Here is a 25,589-nt window from a genome sequence, read left to right as displayed (position 1 = left end):
GGAGTGTGGTCTGACAACTACTTTTCAAAGTCTATAGCCAGAGATGAGCATGAAATCCAATTAAATTTGCTTTATTTAGAGAAAAATACAATAGAAATGAATGATTATTTTAACGAGTGTGGTAGCTGATATCAGTGGTGGCTGATAAAAGTGTTTTTGAAATATTGATTATACATGTTTTTATTTTTCATTTACTTTTTTGTACTCTTTCTCCTTTCAAGATCAATTTACATCTGTTTGTATTTTAAAATAATCCTTATAAAGGAACAGATCCTGATCTGTAAATTTCAATTAAATCAGGTATATTACTGAAATACATGTGATATCAAGTAAAAGGTTCCCTTTTCATGATGATGATTCATATAGTAATCAGGCAGTTAAACAGTCAGTTAATTCAATATTTCAGTACCATCTCTATTTCCAGAAAATTTTACAAGTTAACTGAAGTACTAGGGTGTTGTACCGTGTTAGCCATTATGAATGTAGAGAAAAGCCAAGCAAAATGACACCTTTTATTGGCTAACTAGAAAGATTACAATATGCAAGCTTTCGAGGCAACTCAGGCCCCTTCTTTGATTACATCTTGCCTGAAGAAGGGGCCTGAGTTGCCTCGAAAGCTTGCATATTGTAATCTTTCTAGTTAGCCAATAAAAGGTGTCATTTTGCTTGGCTTTTCTCTACAAGTTAACTGATTAACTCAATGTCTCACAGTAATAGTTCAATGTACATTTTTATGTTTCAGTACTGTATATTAATTGTAATACTACATAATCAGCGTTCGTAAAGAGTAAAAGTGTGGACACCAGCACAACTAAACTGCAACAGACTGAAACATGCAAAAAGGAAACATTGTTTTTGTTTGCAAAAATGGTGATGATCCTGCAGCATAAAATAAGACAGAAATAAAATGGTGACTGATGACACATATATTCATTAGATTTTTTTATTTGTAAAAGTTAGTTATTTGCACACATTTTAAATATGTGTTGTTAACTTTTGTGAATTTTATTGGATACTCTTGTTCAAAGCCCGTACCCAAAAAAACTCTTAAGACATTTGTACTGAATAAGAATGTTTTCTAATATATGACAGATAATGTACAAGGGTAGGGTAATACACCGGGTGTGACAAAGGACAGCGGTACAATAAAATAATAAAACTTTTATCCCATCTAGGCTTCAGAACACTCGGAGTAACACTGTTTAAGCCTGGAGTGGCTTATAAACACTCATTTTGACTTCCATCTCCTTCTTTCTTTTCCACAAAACTATCTGTTTCCCTGCCTAGTAGCTGTGCCTTTTCCAATTCTAAACACATGACTCCTGACTTATTTTTTAATTTAATTTTATTTTTTGATTCTTGAAATTCTTTGGCATAATACATTCAAATACAGTATAAAGCTTCATCATTTTGAACACTTTTAACAGCATATGTAGAACAGAATGTCAATAGGATCAGCAATTTCCCAATTAATGCTCCAAAAATAAAGAAAAACTGTGGAGTGATAATGGCAGCTTTAACAAAAAGTTATATACCTCTTTTGATTAAGATACAATGTTATTTGTTTGATATTTTCAATACTGTATTATGCAAAAAAATTCATTTTGCCAATGAGATTTTGAATTTTACAGACGTCCGAAGCCTGCTGCTGTGTCTGCAGACATTGCTAAACTAACTTCTCGTTTACCTGACTCTTGGGACTGGAGGAATGTTAATGGAGTTAACTATATAAGTCCTGTCCGCAACCAAGGTATCTCCAGTTTATTTTTTGTGAATGTTAAACAAGTTGTAATTTTCTGTGCACAGAATGTTTTTTTTAGGGACGTGCTACTTAAAAAATGTCTTTACATTCTTTGTTCAAGTTAGAGTGCATTATATAATCCTCTGAATGACAACATGGCCAACCTGCAGTTTAAGGCTGAATCAATAGTAAAGCTGCAGCCTAAGTTCTTAGTTATGATGTATTACCTTTCCACATTGTTGCGGCATTTTGGGAGAAATGCAGTGTTAATGTTGATTTGTTATTCATTCTGTGCATAAAGCAATTAAACATAAACTGATTTTTTTGTGAAAGCCAATTGAACATGTTAAGGGTATGCTGCAACATTTCAAACACAATTTGACCAAAATAGCCATTTCTTGCCGCCAGGTATTTATTTTTTTAAATGAGATGAAAGGTCAATGTTATGTCAGAAGTCACCTGTGTCACATAGCATTGTTTTCTCCAAATTATGTCACTGTGAGCTCCAACTTTGAATTATTTACATTACATGTTGCTGTTTCTTGGAACAGAATGATCTTGCCTTGTTGCAGTACAAACTAAGGAGAAGGGAATCGAATTTTTTAAGTAACCAGGTCTGCAGAATTGTATAAGAAATGTTTATGAAGCCAATATAGAAATATACAGTTTGAATAATTATTGAAGAGAATAAAAAATAATACATTGCACTTTATGCTTAGTTTGTCTTGGTTTAATATGGTTCACCTAATTCATTAGCAGACATTCTTGCATGAAAATTCATTAACGTTAAAGTTTTCGTAAAGCTAGGTTTTATTTTACTGAAAATATGTCCCTAGACCTTTAACTTTGTAGTATTATCTATCTGAATTTTTACCAAAAACTCTAAACATTAGTTATTCTTAATTAGTTCATTTTGGAATCTGCTATCTAAGAGAAGTGTTACAAATGTTCAGTAGCAGAAATGAAAAATGAAGTTAAATAAAAGATCGTTCAATGGAAAATTCAGCATTTTTGCTGTATGAACTCATTGAACAGGGATTATGTTGAAACTGTGTTTGAAGTGTGTTGCCTATAGAAAAAAAGTATTGCTCAATAAAGCTAAAGTTAAACTTAAAAAAATATATATATTTAAAGTAAAATCGCTCCTTCTTCTTCCTCAGCTGCTCCTGTTAGGAGTTGCCACAGCAGATCATCTTGTTCCATATCTTCCTGTACTCTACATCTTGCTCTGTCACACCCATCACCTGCATGTCTTCTCTCACCACATCCGTAAACCTTCTCTTAGGCCTTCCTCTTTTCCTCTTGCCTGGCAGCTCTATCTTTAACATCATTTTCCCAATATACCCAGCATCTCTCTTCTGCACATGTCCAAACCAACTCAATTTTGCCTCTCTGACTTTGTCTCTCAATCGTCCAACCTGAGCCGACCCTCTAATGTACTAATTTCTAATCCTGTCCATCCTCGTCACACCCAATGCAAATCTTAGCATCTTTAACTCTCTCACCTTCTAGCTTTGTCTCTTGCTTTATGGTAATTGCCACCATCTCCAACCCATATAACAAAGCTGGTCTCACTACCGTCCGGTAGACCTTCCCTTTCACTCTTGCTGATAACAGTCTATCACAAATTACTCCTGACACTCTTCTCGATCCATTCCACCCTGCCAGCACTCTCTTTTTCACCTCTCTTCCACAATCCCTATTACTCTGTACTGTTGATCCCATGTATTTAAATTCATCCACCTTCGCCAACTCTATTCCCTGCATCCTCGCCATTTTACTGACCTTCCTCTCATTCACACACATGTATTCTGTCTTGTTCCTACTGACCTTCATTCCTTTCCTCTCTAGAGCATATCTCCACTTCTCCAGGGTCTCCCCAACCTGCTCCCTACTCTCACTACAGATCACAATGTCATCAGCAAACATCATAGTCCAAGGGGACTTCTGCCTAATCTCATCTGTAAACCTGTCCATCACCATTGCAAATAAGAAAGGGCTCTCAGCCGATCCCTGATGTAATCCCACCTCCACGTTAAATGCATCCGTCACTTCTACCACAGACCTCACCACTGTCACACTTCCCTTGTACATATCTTGTACAACTCTTACATACTTCTCTGCCACTCCCGACTTCCTCATACAATACCACAGCTCCTCTTGAGGCACCCTGTCATATGCTTTCTCTAGGTCAACAAAGACACAGTGCAACTCCTCTGGCCTTTTCTATACTTTTCCATCAACGTTGCATCTGTGTTGCTCTTTCTTGGCATGAAACCATACTGTTGCTCACTAATCATCACTTTCCTTCTTAACTGAGCTTCCACTACTCTTTCCCATAACTACCTGCTGTGGCTGATCAATTTTATCCCTCTGTAGTTACTACAGTTCTGCACATCACCCTTATTCTTAAAAATCAGTACCAGTGCACTTCTCCACTCCTCAGGCCTCCAGCCACTTTCCAAGATTGCATTTAACAATCTGGTTTAAAAAAAAAAAAAAAAATCTGCTACAGATGATGGGAATCACATGTTGGGCAATACTGTGCTGTTCTAAGGATATTATTGGATGGCAGCTGTCCAGAAAACAAAGGAAAAGTTTGGAGATTTAATTTTTGACACATCTAATTCTTAAATATTTTATAACGTGTATCTTTATTATCATGTGTTTTTGCATAATTGTTCATGCACAATGAATAGGAGTGCAGAGGAGTGTTTTTTTAATATAAAGTATAACATTCTCTGACTTCTCAAATAAGCCTATAGCATTATAAAGGACCGCTCCCTCTCTCCCACAGTCTCTTTGCCCCACTTCTATCTGACAAAAGGTACTGTAGCATCCAAACCAGCTCTGCAAGGTTCTACAACAGCTTCTAATAATAATAATAATAATTCTTTGCATTTATATAACGCTCTTCTCACTACTCAAAGCGCTCAGCAATTGCAGGTTAAGGACCTTGCTGAAGGGCCCAACAGAGCAGAGTCCCTATTGGCATTTACGGGATTCGAACCGGCAACCTTCCGATTGCCAGTGCAGATCCCTAGCCTCAGAGCCACCACTCCGCCTACCCCTTGGCTGTCCAGACTCATGAACTCTGTACTGTCCTCCAGCTTTCAGATCTGCTCCTATTATTTATATGCAGTACATTTGTTACTAATGCTGTTTTTTTTATCACTTATGGTTATTGTTTGTTTTTATTACTATGCAAAAGCGGTCTTTAATAGTGGGCAGAGAGGTCCCAATGATCTTTTCTGCTGTGTGCCTTACAGTCAGAGATACTGTAGTTCCCAAACCAGATGTTGATTCATTTGGTCCTCTTGTTGGCACCCTATTGTGACAATGCGGGTTCTGCTCCATGCTCTTATCTGGCTTCTGGGGAGCTCTCGAACCCAACAATGTCGGTAATGTCACCGGATGAGCTGGACAGTGAAAAAACAACAAAGCAAGGGGATGGTGCAAAAGTGCTTTTATTAAAACCAAAACCAGAAGTGTTCATATAAATTAGTGCAGTACTCAAATGTCCATCAATAAATAATCCATAAAAAGATAAAATCCCAAAAGGTTAAAACAAGACTAAAACAGCAGCAGACATTGGGGCTACACCAGCCAGACACAGCTCCTTCCCAGTCTCTTCAGCTCTCCTAAGGTTTGCTCAGCCAACGAGGCCAGCCACCGCGGTCCTCTCTCTACCGACCCCTGTCTTAGCTGCCTCCGCCGGCATCTGCTAGACCGCTTGGGGTTGGTTGTCCTTCCGTCTTCCTTCTTGCACACGTGGTCGTCCCTCAGATCCCTAGGGCGGACTCCTTCTCGATTGTACCCATTCCTCCACATAGTCAGTGGGCACGATCTGTCCCTTTTGGGGCCGATTGCTCACACTATCTGGTTCCCCCGACCACGCTGACCTTCCTTTTACTCAGCTAGCTGGCTCGTCCATTCTTGTGCACTACCCCAATTCTGCTCTCTAGCTGTCCAGTCTTTTACCGCTCTCTTTCTCCCTTTTTTCTCTTTCCGCCTCGTGCTTCTCCTATATATTACGGGGACGTGGCTCAGGTGTGGTGATTAGCAGCTCCTGGCTTCAATCACAGATGCACCTTGGAACCGCTCCAGCTACACTACCACGCACCTCTAAGCTGCATGTGTGGCAATTATCTATTTAAAAAAACTGGCCTTTTCAATCTGAGCTGTGAACCTGCTATACCACACCTATAGAACGTGGTTAAAGTGGAGAGAAGTAGGCTTGCCTTCCTTTGGTAGCTGAGGAAGTAAAAACACTACTGCGCCTTGGCTATGGAGGTGATGTTAAGTGACCAAGTAACGTCAGCTGCCAGGTACACACCAAGGAATTTGGATCTCTTGACCAGTCCCACCACAGAGAACAGGGGTGTGGAAAACATGGTCTTTCCTGAAGCCAACAATCTTCTTTCATTCTGTCCACATAAAGAGACAGATTGTTGCATTTGCCCAAGTCTGCAAGTCATTGTATCTCTATTCTGTAATCTGACTTTTCTCCATTGCTGCCAAGACCCACCACCATTGGGTTATCTGTTGTGTTGGGTCATATTGGACGCTGGATCCAGTTTAATTGGGCATAAATCGGGGGACAGCCTTGGACATGGCCCACTCATGTATATACCCACTTTTGCAGTCACACAGAGTTAGTTTTAATCCACCAGTCAGTACAACCTGCTCATGTTTCAGCATTTGGAAGGGAAACCAGTGTGTATGTAGAAGAAACCTTTGCAGACAGGAAGAATGTGCAAACTCCACATCCACAATAAGTGGGAATGGGATATGAACCAAGGATGCTTTACCTGTGGTTCAGCACCATCTTCTGTGACACTAAGCCACTCTTGTATTAATTATAGTGTTCATTGTTTATTATTAAGTTTTTATTAAATACATATTTGAGCATTTAAAAAGCAGGCCACAACAAAGTGAATGATAGCAGATTAATTATATTCTTAATGCTGATTCGACTATCAGAATGAGATTATACACAAGACCCATAACCTAAATTAATGCACTTCATGGGGTCAGAGAGGATAGAGAATGTCACAAATTAATTTAAAATATTGTCTTGTTTTCTATTGTTTTTATCTTTGTAGGTAAACCACATTGTACATCTTTGTCATTCACTTGCTGAAACAAAAAATAATTTAGAAGTTATTTATAAATAAAAAGATACAGTTTTTGTATGGTCTCAGTAAAGAAGAAAAAGGAGGTTATTTTATTATTAGCGTGTCATGTACTGCAAAGGCTTGAAGCCCATTTGCAATTGTATTTTCTCCCCTGATCTGTTGAGTAGGGATGTAAGTAAGTCATTGTTTAGTTGATATTCAGTTGTGAGTATCAATGAAACAATAAAGAAAACAAAAATACATGTTAATATCATGCTCAGTGGGTGTTACTGGGTAAGTGATACTTGTTTTGAATGCCCACTCATAATAAAATTATAATAAATAATAATAATAAAAACTTCTTGGTAAAATTATTCTATTTCTGCTTTCTCTAGCATTCTAGTCTAAATTCAGCCCTTGGTTATGCCACATTCTTACGCATTAGCAGTATCAGTATATTGTCAGCTTTGTTGGTTATGGTTCATCAAATGATGCATGTCTTCCTTCTGGATAAAGAATACTTATAGTTAGAACCCATTACTGCACTGCATGGGGTTTGTGGAAAACTCTTACATGCTTAAATGTACCCTGCCAGAAAAATAATTAAAACATTTTGTGCTGCCTTTTTACAACTGAAGTTATCTATAAAATTAGTTAATTGATTTCATTGCAATTATTACAAAAACAAATAGGTATAATTAATGTTTAGAAATTTGTATTACCTTTATATTTGCCACAGAGAATGTCATTGAAAATGCCCTGTACTAAGTGCCTGTCATGCCTTGTTTTCTCCTCAAAACTTTGAAGGAAGGAACTCCTGCTGTGCTGATTTGTCCAATCAGAAACAGCTTGCAGATTCCTCTGAAACTCATTGACTTTCTGGTGAGGTTTGTTTGGTTTTTAAAGGAAAGTGTTGGGCACTCCTACCCAAAATGTATATTTTTTTTTCTCTCAGAATTTTGAAAGGGAAACGACCCCCATGCTGATTTACTTGATCAGACAACGCTCACACTTTGTTTCCTTTTCAGCTAGTTGTCTGTCCCCTCACTGCAAAGAAATGTCTTTTTTTGCAATGTAGTCATCACCTCCTACATCATGCATGTAACTGCCCCCTTTGCTGCTGTGATAATAGAATGTAAAATATAGTTTTCTATAACCTTACCAAACTTTTCAAAGGTTGATTGCTTCATTTAAAAAAAGAACAAAAGTTACCTTTAAGTTTTGATTATATGCTAGAGCACATCATTGAAAAATACTGTCATTCTCCATCTCTGCAGCGTAAAAATTTTCGGTGTGATAAAGATAAATCAAAAGACAAATCTTTTTGTGGTCTTTATGCATTGCATTGTTAATTAAAAAACATGTGCCATTAAACTAGTTAGACTGCTTGACACAAATTTTCAGAAATATCCTGTAAAATGGCTACCTTAAGACAATGGGCAAACAATCATTTTATTTGCAGAACACATAGATTAATAGATTAATTTCAGTCTATGCAATTTCATGTTCCTACTATTATACACACTTATTAAAGCATAGTGGCATTTCTGTGTTAAGGGCCAAAATAAATAATTTTTTTTTCAGTACTTTAACTTATTATTTGTAGATTTATAACAACCCCTACTATGTCTTCTAAAGAATTGTTTTAATTTTTTTTATAATATGCCCAATGTAATTACGTATCTCTCTATTATAAAAAAAAAAAAAAAAAATCCTGGGAGGGAGGCTAGGGAGACAAGACATGATTTTCTCGGAAGACACTTTCACGTCATACGAGACAAGGCAGTGAGACAACATTTAAAATAAGTTCACGGACATCTAACCAAGCAGTTGTTGGAATGCTTTTGGCAGGCAGACATCATGTGCTCCCAGCTCTTAAAACAATGACAAGCGACAAGCAGAACACATAGCTTGCCAGCAGCAGCAGGAAACCAGCAGATGATTCAACCGCTTCTCCTTAGCGTGCGTTCAGCCCCCCAGCCTCCCCCCTCCCTCTTTCAAAATGTGAGCGGCAGAGACATGAAGTGGCAAAAGGACAGCTGCTGTACAAGCTTTGAAATGATCGACACAAAGCGCGACAAGCAGAAAACGCAGCTCACCAGCAGATAATCTAACTGCAAATCCTTAGCGTGCATTCAGCCCCCTCTGCACAATGCGAGCGGCAGAGACACGAAATGGCAAAAGGACAGCTGCTGTACAGGCTTTTAAATGATTGACGCAGCTCGCCAGCAGCAGCAGCAGTAGAAAGACTGCAGATGATCTGATGGCATCTCCTTAGCGTGCATTCAGCCGCCCCCCTTCACAACACGAGCAATGTTATACGTCCTGCGAGAAAGATTTAACCACGCCCGGGGTGTGAAAATAATGCATTTGTAACAATTCCCATGAAAATAACAATCTCTTTTAAATTGTATATCCGGTAAACCAAACACGGGGGTGGTTGAGTGAAGCGAGCAGGGGGCATAGCCCTCTAGTATAGAAAAATGTTGCTTCTCATAGTATGTGAAATTGTCTTTTTGCCTGGTCCTGCAAGCCTGTTTCTTGCTGAAGGACTGGACCAGTTGGCCCTAAAGTGTTCCCCATACCCCTTGGATATGACATGATCTTCAAGCCCCATTTCTAAATTAGAAAGCTCATTGCCCGCTAAAATGAGGACTGCTTTTTTATTTCATGTTTTATCTTCCTTTGCTCCTTTAAAGGCAGCTTTACTAATTTAAGAAAATACAAAGAATATTAGATCAATATTAGGAATATAAACGCTGTATCTTTTTTTACCCACTTCTGAAGAGGAGAGCACTAAATTTGAAGAACACTCAAATGATTCTTCCACTTTGTGATAAAAAAATCTAGTAGTATGACCATGAACTGCTTTTCATTTGTTTCCTGATCTCACACTGACCAGCAAGCACATGACATGCAGTGTGTTGGTTGAGTTGTACAGTGTATGTAGTCTGTCAAAAATACTATTCAGATACTATATGTATTTTTTCCTCATTGTTTTCCCAAGTGCATTTTGTACAAATCAAGCATTTGTATATTCAGTTATTTCATCCCATCCTTAATTTATATCAAATGTACAATATAAATAATTAGATTTATGACTTAATGTAAATAACATAATAAATTGTGTACCTAACACACCCAGGTTACTACCAAGTAATTCAATAAAAATTTACTATCAGCTTGGAAAGCTAGCATGAAATGGTTTTTGAAGTCATTGGCCATGCTGCTGTGTCACCACCTTCTAATCTGGTGCCATGTCATTTATTTAATTTTTTTAAATGTTTCTGTGACATTTTTGTTGTTTTCTGTGTCCTTAAAAGGATAATCTTAAAATTATATTATTATACCAATTAACATAGGTTGATATTTTCATTTAATCACAATTTGTACCCTGGGTTAGAAAAAGTGAGTAAAACCTGGATTAGGGCGGTACTGCTAAAGAGGCTAAAATTCTGATGTAACTGGAGATTTACTTCATCAGATAGCAGATTTATTCCTATGTAACTGGGAGGTGTGAAAAAAAGTTGTGGATTTGAATGGCTTGTAGTACAATAAATGAGCCTGTTTGTAGTTTTCTAATGTCACAAACTGTTTTGGAAAAATGGTAATTCAATAGAATAACAAACATGAATTAGAAATTGTGTTGACGGTAATTCTGTAATATGAAGATTTCCAGGCATGGAAACCTTAACACAACAAAGCAAACACTATGTAATGTAAAACAGCATGCTTGTTGTTTCATTTTATTTAATATTTTATCCAAATGATCTCATTTTTATTTTTACCTTTCTAGTTTCAGAATCTATCCCTTTGTAATATTGGATAGTATAATTAAATGTGCTGTTCTAAATGGTTTTAACATAATGTGTGACAGATGCTCCCGTAAGCATTATGGCATGTCCAATGTTTTGTAAGGCATATTGTGACTGTTTCCACTATGAAACGTTTTGCATGATAGTAATGTAAATAACCTTCAGAGAAATGTATTTGGTCTATATTTAAATATTCAAGTGCCTCATGGAAAGATGTGTGTGTGTAACTTAAAAATGAATAATATACTGTATCTTTTTCTTTCTTCAGCTTCTTGTGGTAGTTGCTATTCATTTGCTTCTATGGGCATGTTAGAGGCACGTATACGAATTTTGACAAACAACACCCAGACTCCTATCCTCAGTCCACAGCAGGTTGTTTCATGCAGTGAATACTCTCAAGGTATGCATTTTTGCTCCATTTAATATCCATTGAAGATAATTACTACAGACATTTGAAAATCACATATTTTTCATGAAAATAAAAAATTTCCTGCTTTGTTTCTCCTAAGACCATTAAAAATGACCACTGAAACAATGTCATTTTTATTTCACTTTCTAAGAAGATCTTTTATTTAAAAAAAAAAACTCTGAGGCTTTAGGTATTGTTAAAATATACCGTATTTTTTGCACCATAAGACGCACCTGACCATTAGACGCACCTAGGTTTAGAGGAGGAAAGCAAGAAAAAAAAATATTCTGAACCAAATGGTGCACTAATATGTTTAATAAAATATAGCAGAATAATATTTCAACCATGTAAATTCAACAGCGGTATTAAGAAACATCATCACTGTCATTAACAAATAAGGAGAGACTGTAAGGTTCAGGCACTCTTCTAGTTTTATGGAAACCCCAAGAACAACTCATCGCTAGTGTCAGAATTTATTAAGCTCAGTTGCTCACAATCAATTTGCAGGAGCACGTACCTAACATCATGCGGCATAACCTGTCCAAAGCCACCAGGGGACAAAGCACGTTTGGACCAATGCTCCCTGAAGTTATATCGCCAGTCTAGTCCCATCTATATTTGTAATGCCACAAAACCCTTCATCTTGTGTTTTGTTGTGGGTTTCCAGTTTGAAAAACGAGAATGCGGTGCAAGCACAGCCCTCGATTCAAAAAAATTGCTCTGCATACCTGTTTGTCTCGTCTGACAGTAGCTGAAAGGCAGCTTCAGGAAAGAACAGCCTGAAGTAGTCCAGCGGCTGGTAATCTGTCGAATCCAACAGCAAGCCATACTGTCTTGTGAAGTCCGGTAGCCAGTTTGGCTCCCACGGATCAATGTCTAGGTATTCCTCCCACACGAACCTTGCCATAGGTGCATCGGCTGCACGAATGGTGTCCCGATCAGCTGATGCCAGTTCCTCACTCTCTTGTTCGATCTCCTGATCACTCGCAACAAAATCAGATTCTGAAAAATCAGAGTCCGACTCCGTGATATTGCGCAAAACATCGTCTGCTGAGTATTTTGTTTTCTGCACTCGCTTCGCTCCCTCATGAGATGTAGATGCCATCTTGCCTTTGCTTATATTTGTTTACATTTTGCAACTCGCACACGCGCAAGGATTAGATACCGAGTCAATGAGTCTAACATTCCTCCAAGCACAGAGGGAATGCCTGTAACGTAACAGTGAGTTTTGTCGCCCTCTACCCCTGGATGTCGACTTTTCTCAGGTAATACACATCATGGTCTGTGAAGCAATATTCATTCCATAAGACGCACAGACATTTCCAACCTTCTTTTGGGGAAAACAAAGTGCGTCTTATGGTGCGAAAAATATGGTAGTTAGCCAGTAAATAAAAATGTATTCAAAGAAACTGGCAAAGTTGTGATTGTGTTAAAAAACATATGATTTCCAAAAACATGTATAGTGGTAATCTGAAATTTGTAATTGTCCCAAAAGCAGTTGAAATGTTCGAAAGATAATTTAATTGGTTGCATTGTATTTGGAAACATATTGGTATTTAAATGCCTTTTCTGGAACCGTATGTGATGGCTTTGATGAAATTGTAGAAAGTAGGGAATACTCAAACTCTTTTTAGAAGAGGAATCTACAGCTTTAAAGAAATTTAATAGCTCATTACTGACCACCCCTAAAAAATAGGAATTTTTTACTTCACACTGTATTCCTTATTCAGTTATGTCCTGTTGAATAGAATAAACGGGGCACCTACAGTAAATTGCTTTGTTCCTGTTTTGAAGATGTGGTCGTACATTTATTTGTGTTTGAAGAATGTATGTCCCGACTCTAAGACAGCCCAAACATTGTCTGAACAGTCCACCCTTTGCCCTTATTTGATTAGAGAATTGTAGCAGACTACAAAAGTGACAGTAAAACTATGCTCCTGCCTGTCAGTCATAAAGGATGTAAGAAAAGGAGGTCAGAACTCATTGAAGCTTAATGCTGACAAACCTCTCCTTATCATTAATTGGGCTTTCCTCCACCAGTGGGATTAATTTACCACACTTGATTTAATCAGTCCCTCAGATAATTTCAAGATTTTTTTCGCATAAAAGTTAAGCTCTACAGTAGTTCCAAAACATTCCCCTAAAACTATACTTTATGTGGGTTTATTAAAGCAGATCTTATAGTGTATTTATTAAATTGTAATTTTGATTTCTTGCATTATTAATCATTTGGAGGTGTAAAATACTTCTATAGTATATTAAAAAAAGCATTTGATTTTAAATTGTTTTGAAACATATTAATTCTGATCGCATATATATTTTTTTCATAAATGAAAATATTACAAATACTGTACCACAGAAATTGCTGACTTCATAATCAAATTGATTATTTATATGGTCTCCTGTTTTGATGGAAAAAAAATATTTTGTGAAAGTAAAGATCAGTCATGAATGTTTAGAAAATGAATACCTCCTGCCAGCTTTGGGCACTAGGAATCAACCAGTGCCTGACATGGTGCCAGTCAATTGCAGACTACACTTACACAAATACTTGTACCTACACTCAAACATACTTGGCCAGTTCAGAGTTTCCACTTAATCTAACATGCAAATCTTTATAATGTTGTAGGAGAACAAGAATACACAATAAATAAAAAGAGATAAACATGCAAATACTCCACTATCTTGATCTATGGTGCATTATTATCATTCTTTAATATTATTTATTGTATAAGTATGCTGCTGCTGGAGAATGTGAATTTCCCATTGGGATTAATAAAGTTTATCTATCTATTTTATCTATCTTATCTATCTAATTTTGCTCTGCTGTAATGCCCATGAAGATTTTCATTCCTTGTTTTTCAAAACCTATACCAGCTGATGTGACTGTATGACAATGTAGAATTAATTTTCCTGCCATTTAGACATGCACATGTTGTCCTTATGTAGCTTTTAGGTGGTGTTTAGTTTATGCTGAAAGCATATTAATGCACATTTGTTTAGGTAATATTAAGGTTCTTCAAAATGTGCACATGGTTTGACCAAAACAGGACACCCCAGAGTTCCAGACACAAGTACACAAACACAGTTAAAGGTTAAAAAAAAGTATATTTATTACACAAAATACCTTTCACAAGTTCTTCTCCAACTTGTAATCACAAGCATAATCCAATAATGTATTTTTCCATCTGAAGTGAGGCAGCTCCTTTTATACAGGACCCAGGAGCACTTTTGGTGCCACAGCACTACATAATGGTAGTGCTTGTGGGTCAGGCAGAAGCCCTTCAAAATAGGGAGGGTTCTCCCCCAGAGCTCTCCCTGTTGAGCCCATGATGCCTAATAGGATAGATAAACACCATCCAGATGAATTTTATTCATATTTATCTGTGGGTTTCAAAGAATTCATGCCTCATTCAGGAATCATTCCTGTCACAAGTCTTCTGCTATTGGGGTAGGCTTTGGTCCCTTTGACCTAGGATTAATTGGATTTGGTAATAAATGGATTTTGCATTCATCATGTTATCTAATTTTAGCACTAGTAATCTTCAAAAAACAAAACTTCAGTGTGTATGAATGAACTTTGGGGCAGAGATGGCTATGGATTATGTGTGTTTATGATATAGTTATTTGAATGACAGTGTTCAAACGTAATGATTTTAAGCTACGAATCATGGGTCTGACATTTTTTCATAGTTAAGTGTATCTAAGAGATACATGGTCAAATTTTTTTTCTTTTTAAGCAGACTAACTAAAGGGTATGGTGTTGGATTTTTTTTTTTGTCAGTGATGAAAAAATAAGACATATTTGTCAATTGAAGCAGTCACACGTAAATAAGATACATGCGGTGAACCTTGAGCAGTTTAATAAATGAAGTTATACGGATTCATAGGTCTCCCAAATTTGCTAACCACTCTGCCCTCAGCAAACAACCCTGACCCACTTTACAATGAAACTGCATCTCTGTTACATTCTTTCCCTTCTCTTTTATACTACAGTTTTTCTATATGTTGCTTATGGGGTTAGCTCTTGTATCACTTGTAAACTCGGATTTGACTTTATATCTGGAACAAGAGACAAGTGAGATCATCCTATGGAGATTTTATTGATACTCAGGCTACTTGCTGTAGCATTCATTCAATTTTTGATTATGTATCTTACAAGCATTTCAAACTGATTGCAATACTAAAAGTGGAAAAGTGTAAATATGTCATTTTTAGTTGATATGATCACATTATTGAAATTACTATAAAAACAAAATGTGTGTCCAAATACAGTTTTTAAATGTGTATATTTCCATATCCATGTTCAGTTAATTTGGAATTTTAGCCTTCATGTACTCTCAGAGCTTACCTCAAATCAAAATTGCCTACAATTTTTTTTTTTGGGGGGGAAAGCCAATTGATCTTTAAAAAGTAAAACCTCTTTACAATGTTCTTTATAGGTTAGATGTAGGAAGTAAATCCATGTCACAAAGTGGTGAAAACACAGAAGCATAAACTTAATTACAATTTTAGAGGCAGTGATGAGAGTCAATTGCAAAATACAAATCAGGAGACATAAGTTTTTGCATGTGTATAATTTATTTTCAAATGTTTCCAGACATGATCAGTAGTAGGTTTATTTATTATTTGTGCACAGGTTCCTCTCATAAGACCATGCTACTTTACAGCATTGTGTTTTAAGTCACATTTTTATGATTTTGGCATAGTATCTGACACCAGACTTAATGGAAATGTTGTAATACTGATAGCTTGTCAACTGGTAGCACAGTCATTCAAGTTGCATTAAAAAGCAGTGACATTGTTCATGAAACAAAATGTCTTCTTTCAGCATCTCATCTTTCCTCTTACAACTTGTTTTTGGTACTATGCTAGTTATTTTTGTTAAGATGTTTAAAGAGAAGATGTTCTTGATGTTATTTGTCTTGGTTTGTGATATTTTAAAATATGTCGCTGCAGAAGTAACTTATCAAGAGTTCTGTTGTTAACTAACATGGTCGTTGGCCTGATATACTAGTAAGAGTTCAGTGTGGTGGCAAGAGAAATTAATGAATGAATGGCAATTAGTAAAAAGTGTGAAAGAGAGAGTATGAGGAGTGTGACTTGGAATAGTGGGAGTATGATTGGAAAAATCAGGTAAAGTGATGGAAGTGCTGAACATAAGCAGCGTAGAGATGAGTGAAAGAGAAGGTGGAAAGACAAAAGAGTGACAGTGTTTAGTGGATGGTGCAAGTTTTTCTGGCATGGAGGAAGTGATTCCAATGCTTGGATTGGTGTCATTGGTGAAAAATTAACTAGATAGGGATGTGGAGTTGAAGCAAGTCAGGGAGTGTGTTTTAGTTGGTAAGATGATTTTGGTAAAGAACTGAGAAATATAGTCTCCGCATATGCACCACACATTAGCAGAAGTAATGAAGAGAAAAATTAGTTCTGGGACAGTTTGATGAAGGTGACATCTGGGGTGACTCAGGGGCATTTTGGAAATATTGGAGCCATTGGTGATGGTCATTAGGAAATACATTTGGACTTCAAATTCAGTACCAGGAATGTTGACAGAGTTTTCTGGCGTTTCATCATGCAATGTCCAACACCATGTTGAATAAGGAGGGAAAAAAAGTTGGTGACATATAAATTGTGTGCTGTTAGGAGCGCTATTAACTATTTGTTGGTAAAACATGTATTGTTCAATAACAACCTCCTTGACCATGATGACACTAATGCAGAAGTGGCGGCGCACTCAACAGTCTCATGGAACAAATGGACTCTTAAGGTCGATATCAAGAGGTGAGTTTAAGAGTGGGCCCGCATTGTGACAGATAAAAGTTTCAAGAAGTGGTAAGTGAGGGGGGGGGGGGGGGGGGGGGGGGGTAATCAAAAGAAGTGGACATTAGTGGAGAGGGAAGGGACGGCACTCAATTGAAAGTTGTTAATGTAGTATAGGGGAGTGAAGCTCAGATCTTAGAACCCCACTGAGCCCTCAGAGATCTCAGTTTAACACCCTGAGTATTATATGTCGCAGCAAGTGTATATACTGCCATTAACATAGGAGTAAATGCAGGTGCCTGTACATAAAAATGTTGAAAAAGAAATACTGTTTTCATTTTGCTTGTTAATACATTTCTTACTTGTTCTTAATTATTATTCCAATTGCTTCCCACTGTGAATCTTCTTCTTGTGTCCATGCACACCAAAGTTAACAAAACACTACAACTGTTATTCTCAGGAAGGTCACATGGTGTACTTTATGGTGGTATTGTTAAAATCTTTGTTATAATTAAATGTACAAGTACAGTGCATCCGGAAAGTATTCACAGCGCATCACTTTTTCCACATTTTGTTATGTTACAGCCTTATTCCAAAATGGATTCAATTCATTTTTTTCCTCAGAATTCTACACACAACACCCCATAATGACAACATGAAAAAAGTTTACTTGAGGTTTTTGCAAATTTATTAAAAATAAAAAAACTGAGAAATCACATGTACATTTTTAAAAGTATTTTTTAAAAGTGTAACCGACTGGTAGACTGACTCATTTAATAGTTATGTTCTGGGTGGTTTTTTTTTTCGTGATGGTGGTGTGTTGTCATTCTTGTTAGCAGCAGAATTCACAGTAGTCAGTCTTACAACGACCAAGAGTAATTACAAAGTCGGCACTTGAAGACGAAATTGGGAAACTGTAAAAAGCTTAACATTAGAATTTTATTTAGACAGTGTGAAGAAAACAGACACACAGATTAAGGGTTGGGAATTCCGTCCCCGTATACTGTAAACCACAGTAAGAAGTATGTAACAATGGTCAGTTTTGAGATATACAAATGACCATCAATAATGGAAACCAGGACGTATTTATGAGGTGGGAATGGAAGTAGGAATGCTGGGAAAGATGATGCAAAGGATCTTGGGATGGTGGTGACGTCATCTGCAAGGGACCAGTGGTGAATAAAGAACAAAGTGGCTCGGATGTCTGGATGAGGCTTTTGAGACGAACTCAAGATGCCGTACTGTTTTGTTGTTCGTCTTTCCTGTTGAAATAAAGAGAGAGCTGTTAAGACGTTGACTTAGTCCCCTGTCTTGTGGTTTCACGTGGCTTGTTGGGTCCTTTAGCTGCCCTCTAGTCGCTTATGTGTGACAACAGTGACGGCCATATCTATTACATTATTACTAATATTATATGTCATTAAGGAGGCATTTTCTGCCCCTACCTTTGTGTTGTAAGGGGCCAAATTGTTTCCTTTGTGGGTAATTTTCGCCATTTTCCTCTGATTATTTTCAGTGCTGACAAAGGCAGAATGTGGCAATACAATCTATAATGAACTAAAGTAAAATATTACAAAAGCATTTGTATAAACCCACTGAGACAAAATATAAGAGTCTGCAAGTGAGCTGTAGAATGACGAAGGAAAGAGAAATGTGTTTAGAATCACAAAGCAGATAGCAAAGACAAGTAAAGGTAACATTGTAAATGCTAGCAATGGGATTAGGATCCCTTGAAGAAGTACAGTTAGGTCCATAAATATTTGGACAGAGACAACTTTTTTCTAATTTTGGTTGTGTACATTAAAACAATGAATTTTAAATGAAACGACTCAGATGCACTTGAAGTGCAGACTTTCAGCTTTAATTCAGTGGGGTGAACAAAATGATTGCTTAAAAATGTGAGGCAACTAAAGCATTTTTTTAACACAATCCCTTCGTTTCAGGGGCTCAAAAGTAATTGGACAAATTAAATAACTGGAAATAAAATGTTCATTTCTAATACTTGGTTGAAAACCCTTTGCTGGCAATGACAGCCTGAAGTCTTGAACTCATGGACATCACCAGATGCTGGGTTTCCTCCTTTTTAATGGTCTGCCAGGCCTTTACTGCAGCGGCTTTCAGTTGCTGTTTGTTTGTGGGCCTTTCTGTCTGACGTTTAGTCTTCAACAAGTGAAATGCATGCTCAATTGGGTTAAGATCAGGTGACTGACTTGGCCATTCAGGAATTTTCCACTTCTTTGCTTTAATAAACTCCTGGGTTGCTTTGGCTATATGTTTTGGGTCATTGTCCATCTGTATCATGAAACGCCGCCCAATCAATTTAACTGCATTTAGCTGGATTTGAGCAGACAGTATGTCTCTGAACACCTCAGAATTCATTCGGCTGCTTCTGTTCTGTGTCACATCATCAATAAACACTAGTGTCCCAGTGCCACTGGCAGCCATGCACGCCCAAACCATCACACTGCCTCCACTGTGTTTTACAGATGATGTGGTATGCTTTGGATAATGAGCTGTTCCACGTCTTCTCCATACTTTTTTCTTGCCATCATTCTGGTAGAGGTTGATCTTGGTTTCATCTGTCCAAAGAATGTTTTTCCTGAACTGTGCTGGCTTTTTTAGATGTTCTTTAGCAAAGTCCAATCTAGCCTTTCTATTCTTGAAGCTTATGAGTGGCTTGCACCTTGCAGTGCACCCTCTGTATTTACTTGCATGCAGTCTTCTCTTTATGATAACTTGGATATCGATGCGCCTACCCCCTGGAGAGTGTTGTTCACTTGGTTGGCTGTTGTGAAGGGGTTTCTCTTCGCCATGGAAATGATTCTGCGATCATCCACCACTGTTGTCTTCCGTGGACGTCCAGGTCTTTTTGTGTTGCTGAGTTCACCAGTGCTTGCTTTCTTTCTCAGGATGTACCAGACTGTAGATTTTGCCACTCGTAATATTGTAGCAATTTCTCGGATGGGTTTTTTCTGTTTTCGCAGCTTAAGGATGGCTTCTTTCACCTGCATGGAGAGCTCCTTTGACTGCATGTTGTCTGTTCACAGAAAAATCTTCCACATGCAAGCACCACACCTCAAATCAACTCCAGGCCTTTTATCTGCTTAATTGATAATGACATAATGACGGAGTTGCCCACACCTGCCCATGAAATAGCCTTTGAGTCAATTGTCCAATTACTTTTGAGCCCCTGAAATGAAGGGATAGTGTTAAAAAAATGCTTTAGTTGCCTCACATTTTTATGCAATTGTTTTGTTCACCCCACTGAATTAAAGCTGAAAGTCTGCACTTCAACTGCATCTGAGTTGTTTCATTTAAAATTCATTGTAGTAATGCACAGAACTAAAAATTAGAAAAAAATTGTCTGTCCAAATATTTATGGACCTAACTGTACATGGAGAAGTTCCTTAATGCTGAAAATAAATAAGATAGTGTTTGTTGTGAAAGAATAAAATAACTGACTGTGATAAATGTTATGAAAAAGAGGTTGCAAAAATGCAGCAAAAGTTAGATAGGTAAAGCAATGAACCCAACTGGAACGGTGTCAGAAATGTTGAAGATAATGGAAAATCCTACAGTTGAATGGTTAATAGACCTATGCAGCATGATTGTGTGTGAAAGAAAGATTCCTGAAAACTGGAAAAGAAGTGTTCTTATTCCAGTGAAAAAAGGTTAAGGTGACCCAATGGAGTGTGTGTCATATTACATGATCAAGATTTTGCCGCAGGTTATGAAGGTGGTTGAGAATGCGCCGAAGAAAAGAGAGTTCAGGATCAAGGAAAACTTAGGGAACAACAGGTGTAATATTTGTTATCAGCTAAATGCATGAGAATCATCTTGAGAAATAATTTTAGAGGCTGTCAAAAAAGTAGTATGATGGGAATTGAGAAATGTAGGTGTGGATGAAAGGCTAGTCATCAGGTCTGCAGTTGGGGGAAGTAAAAATGTTTAAATAAATGTGGGGCTGCACCAGGAGTCTTTTCTGAGACTGGTGCTTTTAATGCTACTGATGGATGTGGTGATTAGAGAAGTGCATGAAGGATTGCAATTTGGAGTGCGTTTATTATCCAATATTGACGGAAGAACTTAAGCAGAATTGAAAGAGGAAGGTACTAAAATTGAAAGCTAATTTGAAAGTGAAAGGCCTCAAGTTGGGAAGTATGAAAGTTGGATGCATGGCACTGCAGCATGTTTGGTAAATGTGTTGGAAAAAACTCAGTCCAATATACAAGGTTTGAGAATTGGATTCATAAAAGATGTAGTGTTGTGTGGGGATTGTCTACAGGCAGCTACTACATCCTCACCTAATAGAACATTTATGTGTAGGGTGTAGAATACAGATGTAGTAAGTCCAAATTTGCCTACCAGTAATTTGAGTTGTTTGAAAGAAAGTAGAAAAGGTGTGGACTTCAGTGACATGTTGAGTGCTGATGGAGGTGTGGGCAGTAGTAATACACAGAGTGAGAGGTGCATAGGAGAAATACTGGGAGCTGCCCACATACCTGATTTCTAAACATGCCTTACTGGCACTAAAGGAAATTTTTATGAAAACTTACTGCCACATATATAGAGTACAGTGAAATTCACACTTGCATGTGCTAATCAGCATGCAACACATTGTCAATCTCCAGCTCCATTATTAAGAGAAAGAGTTGATGTGGAGATGATAAATGTTGTGCTGAGAAGAAACAGAGTAAAGTGATTTGGGCATGTGGAACAAGAGGGTGAGGATAATTGGGTGAGCAAGATGGAGGTGGAGGGGAAGAAGCTCAGAGGGACCCCAAAGAAGGTATGTCTCGAGGTGGTGTTGAATGGTTCTAACTCCAGAGGATGCATAGGGCCACAGGAAGTTGAGTAAAGTTTTAACACAGTTCTGTTTTTGGGTATTTTTTTAACGTCAATTAGATCATTAGCAGCTGCTGTGACATAAAAAACTACTAAATATCTTGATTTCATTGTTACTGAAATGGTAGGATAAATTCGTGTTAACTTGTGCCCACAATTCAGGAATTACTAATATAAATAATAGCTGTTTTTATAAAGAGAGTAAATAAGTCTGTGTTACATTGTTCAGTTCAGTAATCTAAAACTAAGTGTCTTTGGTGACAAAATAGTAAAATGTATTACATAGCATTCTGAAACTGGCTAATCCAATTCAGGATCATGGGAGCCAGAGCCAGTACTGGCAATATTTGGCACAAGCTAGTGAACAGCACTAACAGGGCTCAAGTTAATTGCAGAGCCCACTCACACATACACACCTATCTTAACACTCAGGCAGGGGCCAATTTGGAATTACCTGTTAATCAATTTTACATGTCTTTTGCGGATGTGAATTGAAAATCAGAGTACCAAGAGGAGATCCCAGTTGGTCTAGGCACTGAATCCATGAGGTAAGCTGTACTCCATACTGTGCCATTTTAATAAAATTCATGTATGACTTAATACTGGAAGCATCGGCTGTAGATTTTTAATTGGCTTTGGGATTTTTAAAGTCAGTTGTGATTGCTGATTTCTCATGGGATAGAATGCAAATATAATTAAAAATATAAGCTTTGTAATAGGAAATTACAATTTAAGTATCCATTTAAAAATTCAGATATGAAAAAATTAATCTGCTCAGATAATTTTATAATAATGTTATACAGAAAACTAGTTTCATTTAAAGTGAAAATAACATGGTACATAGATCATTGAAGAACAGTGCATACAGTAATCCCTCCTCCATCGCGGGGGTTGCGTTCCAGAGCCACCCGCGAAATAGGAAAATCCGCGAAGTAGAAACCATATGTTTATATGGTTATTTTTAGAATGTCATGCTTGGGTCACAGATTTGCGCAGAAACACAGGAGGTTGTAGAGAGACAGGAACGTTACTCAAACACTGCAAACAAACATTTGTCTCTTTTTCAAAAGTTTAAACTGTGCTCCATGACAAGACAGAGATGACAGTTCCGTCTCACAATTAAAAGAATGCAAACATATCTTCCTTTTCAAAGGAGTGCAAAGCAAGCAGTCAAAAAAAAAATCAATAGGGCTTTTTGGCTTTTAAGTATGCGAAGCACCGCCGGTACAAAGCTGTTGAAGGCGGCAGCTCGCACCCCCTCTGTCAGGAGCAGGAAGAGAGAGGAAGAGAGAGAGAGAGAGAGAGAGATAGAGAGAGATAGACAGATAAAAAAATCAATACGTGCCCTTTGAGCTTTTAAGTATGCGAAGCTCCGTGCAGCATGTCCTTTCAGGAAGCAGCTGCACACAGCCCCCCTGCTCACACCCCCCTACGTCAGCGCAAGAGAGAGAGAGAGAGAAAGTAAGCTGGATAGCTTCTCAGCCATCTGCCAATAGTGTCCCTTGTATGAAATCAACTGGGCAAACCAACTGAGGAAGCATGCACCAGAAATTAAAAGACCTATTGTCCGCAGAAACCCGCGAAGCAGCGAAAAATCCGCGATATATATTTAAATATGCTTACATATAAAATCCGCGATGGAGTGAAGCCGCGAAAGACGAAGCGCGATATAGCGAGGGATCACTGTATTTAGTGTCAAAAGAAATGACAATATTTTTAAAGTCAAATTTTCAAGTTATTTCTGTAACACATTATAGTTTTGTTGAATGAAGGATGTTACACAAGTTAGCACTAGAATCGGGGATTTATGGCATACACGCAGTAGAAGTAAATCTGTGTTTCCCCATCGCCTCCCCATCCCCCACTCCAAGCCTACGAGGGTTTAAAGCATTTCAGAATCTAATATTGAATTGAATGGAATTAATGTATCTAATCAGTGTGGGTTTTTCAAAAGAGGACTATACTGTCTATGGTGTTTGTTTGTTTGTTTGTTTTCTTTGTCTCATGCCTGGCAAAATTACCTTCACCTTCCACTACACGTCTGATGCAATCTGAAATCAGTGTGAAAACCTGGGTCTTTCAGCTAGTCATACACTGCGATTCATTTTGTAGTGACAGCTCCAGCTGACTGAGGATCGGCAAGACTTGAGCAACTGCAGTCCTTAAATGTGAAGCACTCTCTGAGATGTAAAGCAAATGCATCCATGCAACTCCTACCATCTTTCAATAATTTAACTTATTACAACACAAAGCAAACAAAATAATTCTGAACTTCTAATTTTGCAAATTGTAAAAAATTGTATACCTTTTTTTGTGTGCATGTCTTTTGTGAATGTGATTTAATTTAAAATGTGTATGCCTTTTCTGTGGATATGCTTTTATTGCAACTCAATTTTAAATTTATGTTTCTATTTGTTGGTACAGTTACTATTTATTAGATCCAAATGCCCACCCCCCCCCACTGATCAGGAACCAGTGCCATCCACTAATTAAAATTGTCTACGAGAAACACAGCAAAGGATTTCTATTACAGACATCCTGAAGTTGTTACCATACCACTGTGTGACATTTACAGTTTTGAAACTAAAATTTTCAGAATGTAAATTATTTTAAAAAGGGCTATATGAACTATTGCCCTTGTTTAAGAATGTATTTTATTGATTTCTTCTCTTGCAGATATTGCATATGTTAATATATCAGTATTTTCACTTACATTACCTTGAACACAATGCATTGGTTTTTTTTTTTTTTTAAAGTTTAGTATAGTGTAAATTTATACACAAAATGTACAGTAATGTTAATGCTATAATGTATCAGTTATGTAAATATAGTATAAATAGAAAAGGTTATTATTTGATAAATTTTATGGGTATGACTATGATCACATGTATAATTTCTCAGTTAAATCTTTGTTTCTCCAGGTTTGTGAATAATTATGTACACTTAAGTTTATAAACTTCACAATTCATAATCTGCTACTGAAATTTTCCACAGGTTGTGATGGTGGATTCCCATATCTGATTGCTGGTAAATACATCCAGGACTTTGGTGTAGTTGAGGAAGGCTGCTTTCCATATGTTGGGAAGAACACAGAATGCACTGTAAAAGACAACTGCCTTCGTTACTATACGTCTGATTATCACTATGTGGGTGGTTATTATGGAGGCTGCAATGAAGCGCTGATGAAAGTAGAATTGGTTAAGAATGGTCCATTGGCAATTGCTTTTGAAGTCTACCCAGACTTTTTACACTATCAAGGAGGTATTTATCATCACACTTGGTTAAAGAATGAGATAAACCCTTTTGAGCTGACAAATCATGCTGTACTGCTTGTTGGATATGGTAAAGACCAACAAACAGGAGAGAAATACTGGATCGTAAAAAATAGCTGGGGAGCAAGTTGGGGAGAAGAGGGGTACTTTAGAATCCGCAGAAGCTCAGATGAGTGTGGTATAGAAAGCATTGCTGTGGCTGCTACACCAATTGCACAAATATGACATCAATTTTCAGATAGTATATTTTACTATGCATAATAATACTTCTAAAATACTAAAAGTTCCTTGTTCAAGTTATAAAAATATTTTTACCCTTTTAATACTTTGATGTGTTGAATAAAAATATTTTAATCTGGTATGTAACAAGCTTTCTTTATCATAAATAAATTTTTTTAAACAAATAGTAACGCTATGTTCAGTTTTTGCATTACATTACTGATTCCCTACTTGGTGCCTTCTTTGGACTGAAAGAAGAGGAGATATTGCAAAAATTTTGGTGCAATATGATTGACTTCAGTGAACAATCTTTCCACTAAACTGGAAAAATTGTTGATCTCATCTAGCAGGCATAATCTCTTGAGGCACCCTCTCCTCTGTTAGCAGTGTTTTTATTTAATTTTTCTTTAA

At 37.2% G+C, this 25,589-nt stretch overlaps 1 protein-coding gene across 1 annotated transcript in view; it reads left to right on the top strand.

The window, feature by feature from the left end:
• Positions 1–25,363, top strand: part of ctsc (cathepsin C) — a 54,056-nt gene extending 28,693 nt beyond the window's left edge. The window contains exons 5-7 of the mRNA XM_028800412.2: positions 1,632–1,750; positions 10,942–11,073; positions 24,682–25,363. Coding sequence (XP_028656245.2) covers positions 1,632–1,750; positions 10,942–11,073; positions 24,682–25,184 — 754 coding nt within the window. The 3' untranslated portion in view covers positions 25,185–25,363. The remainder of the gene's footprint in view (positions 1–1,631; positions 1,751–10,941; positions 11,074–24,681) is intronic.
• Positions 25,364–25,589: the final 226 nt, after the last annotated feature.

Source organism: Erpetoichthys calabaricus, chromosome 4, assembly GCF_900747795.2.
Source record: "Erpetoichthys calabaricus chromosome 4, fErpCal1.3, whole genome shotgun sequence".
In the NCBI taxonomy this organism is placed as follows: domain Eukaryota; kingdom Metazoa; phylum Chordata; class Cladistia; order Polypteriformes; family Polypteridae; genus Erpetoichthys; species Erpetoichthys calabaricus.
The sequence above is the reverse complement of the archived record's forward strand: the minus strand, read 5'-3'. Positions and strand labels throughout refer to the sequence as shown.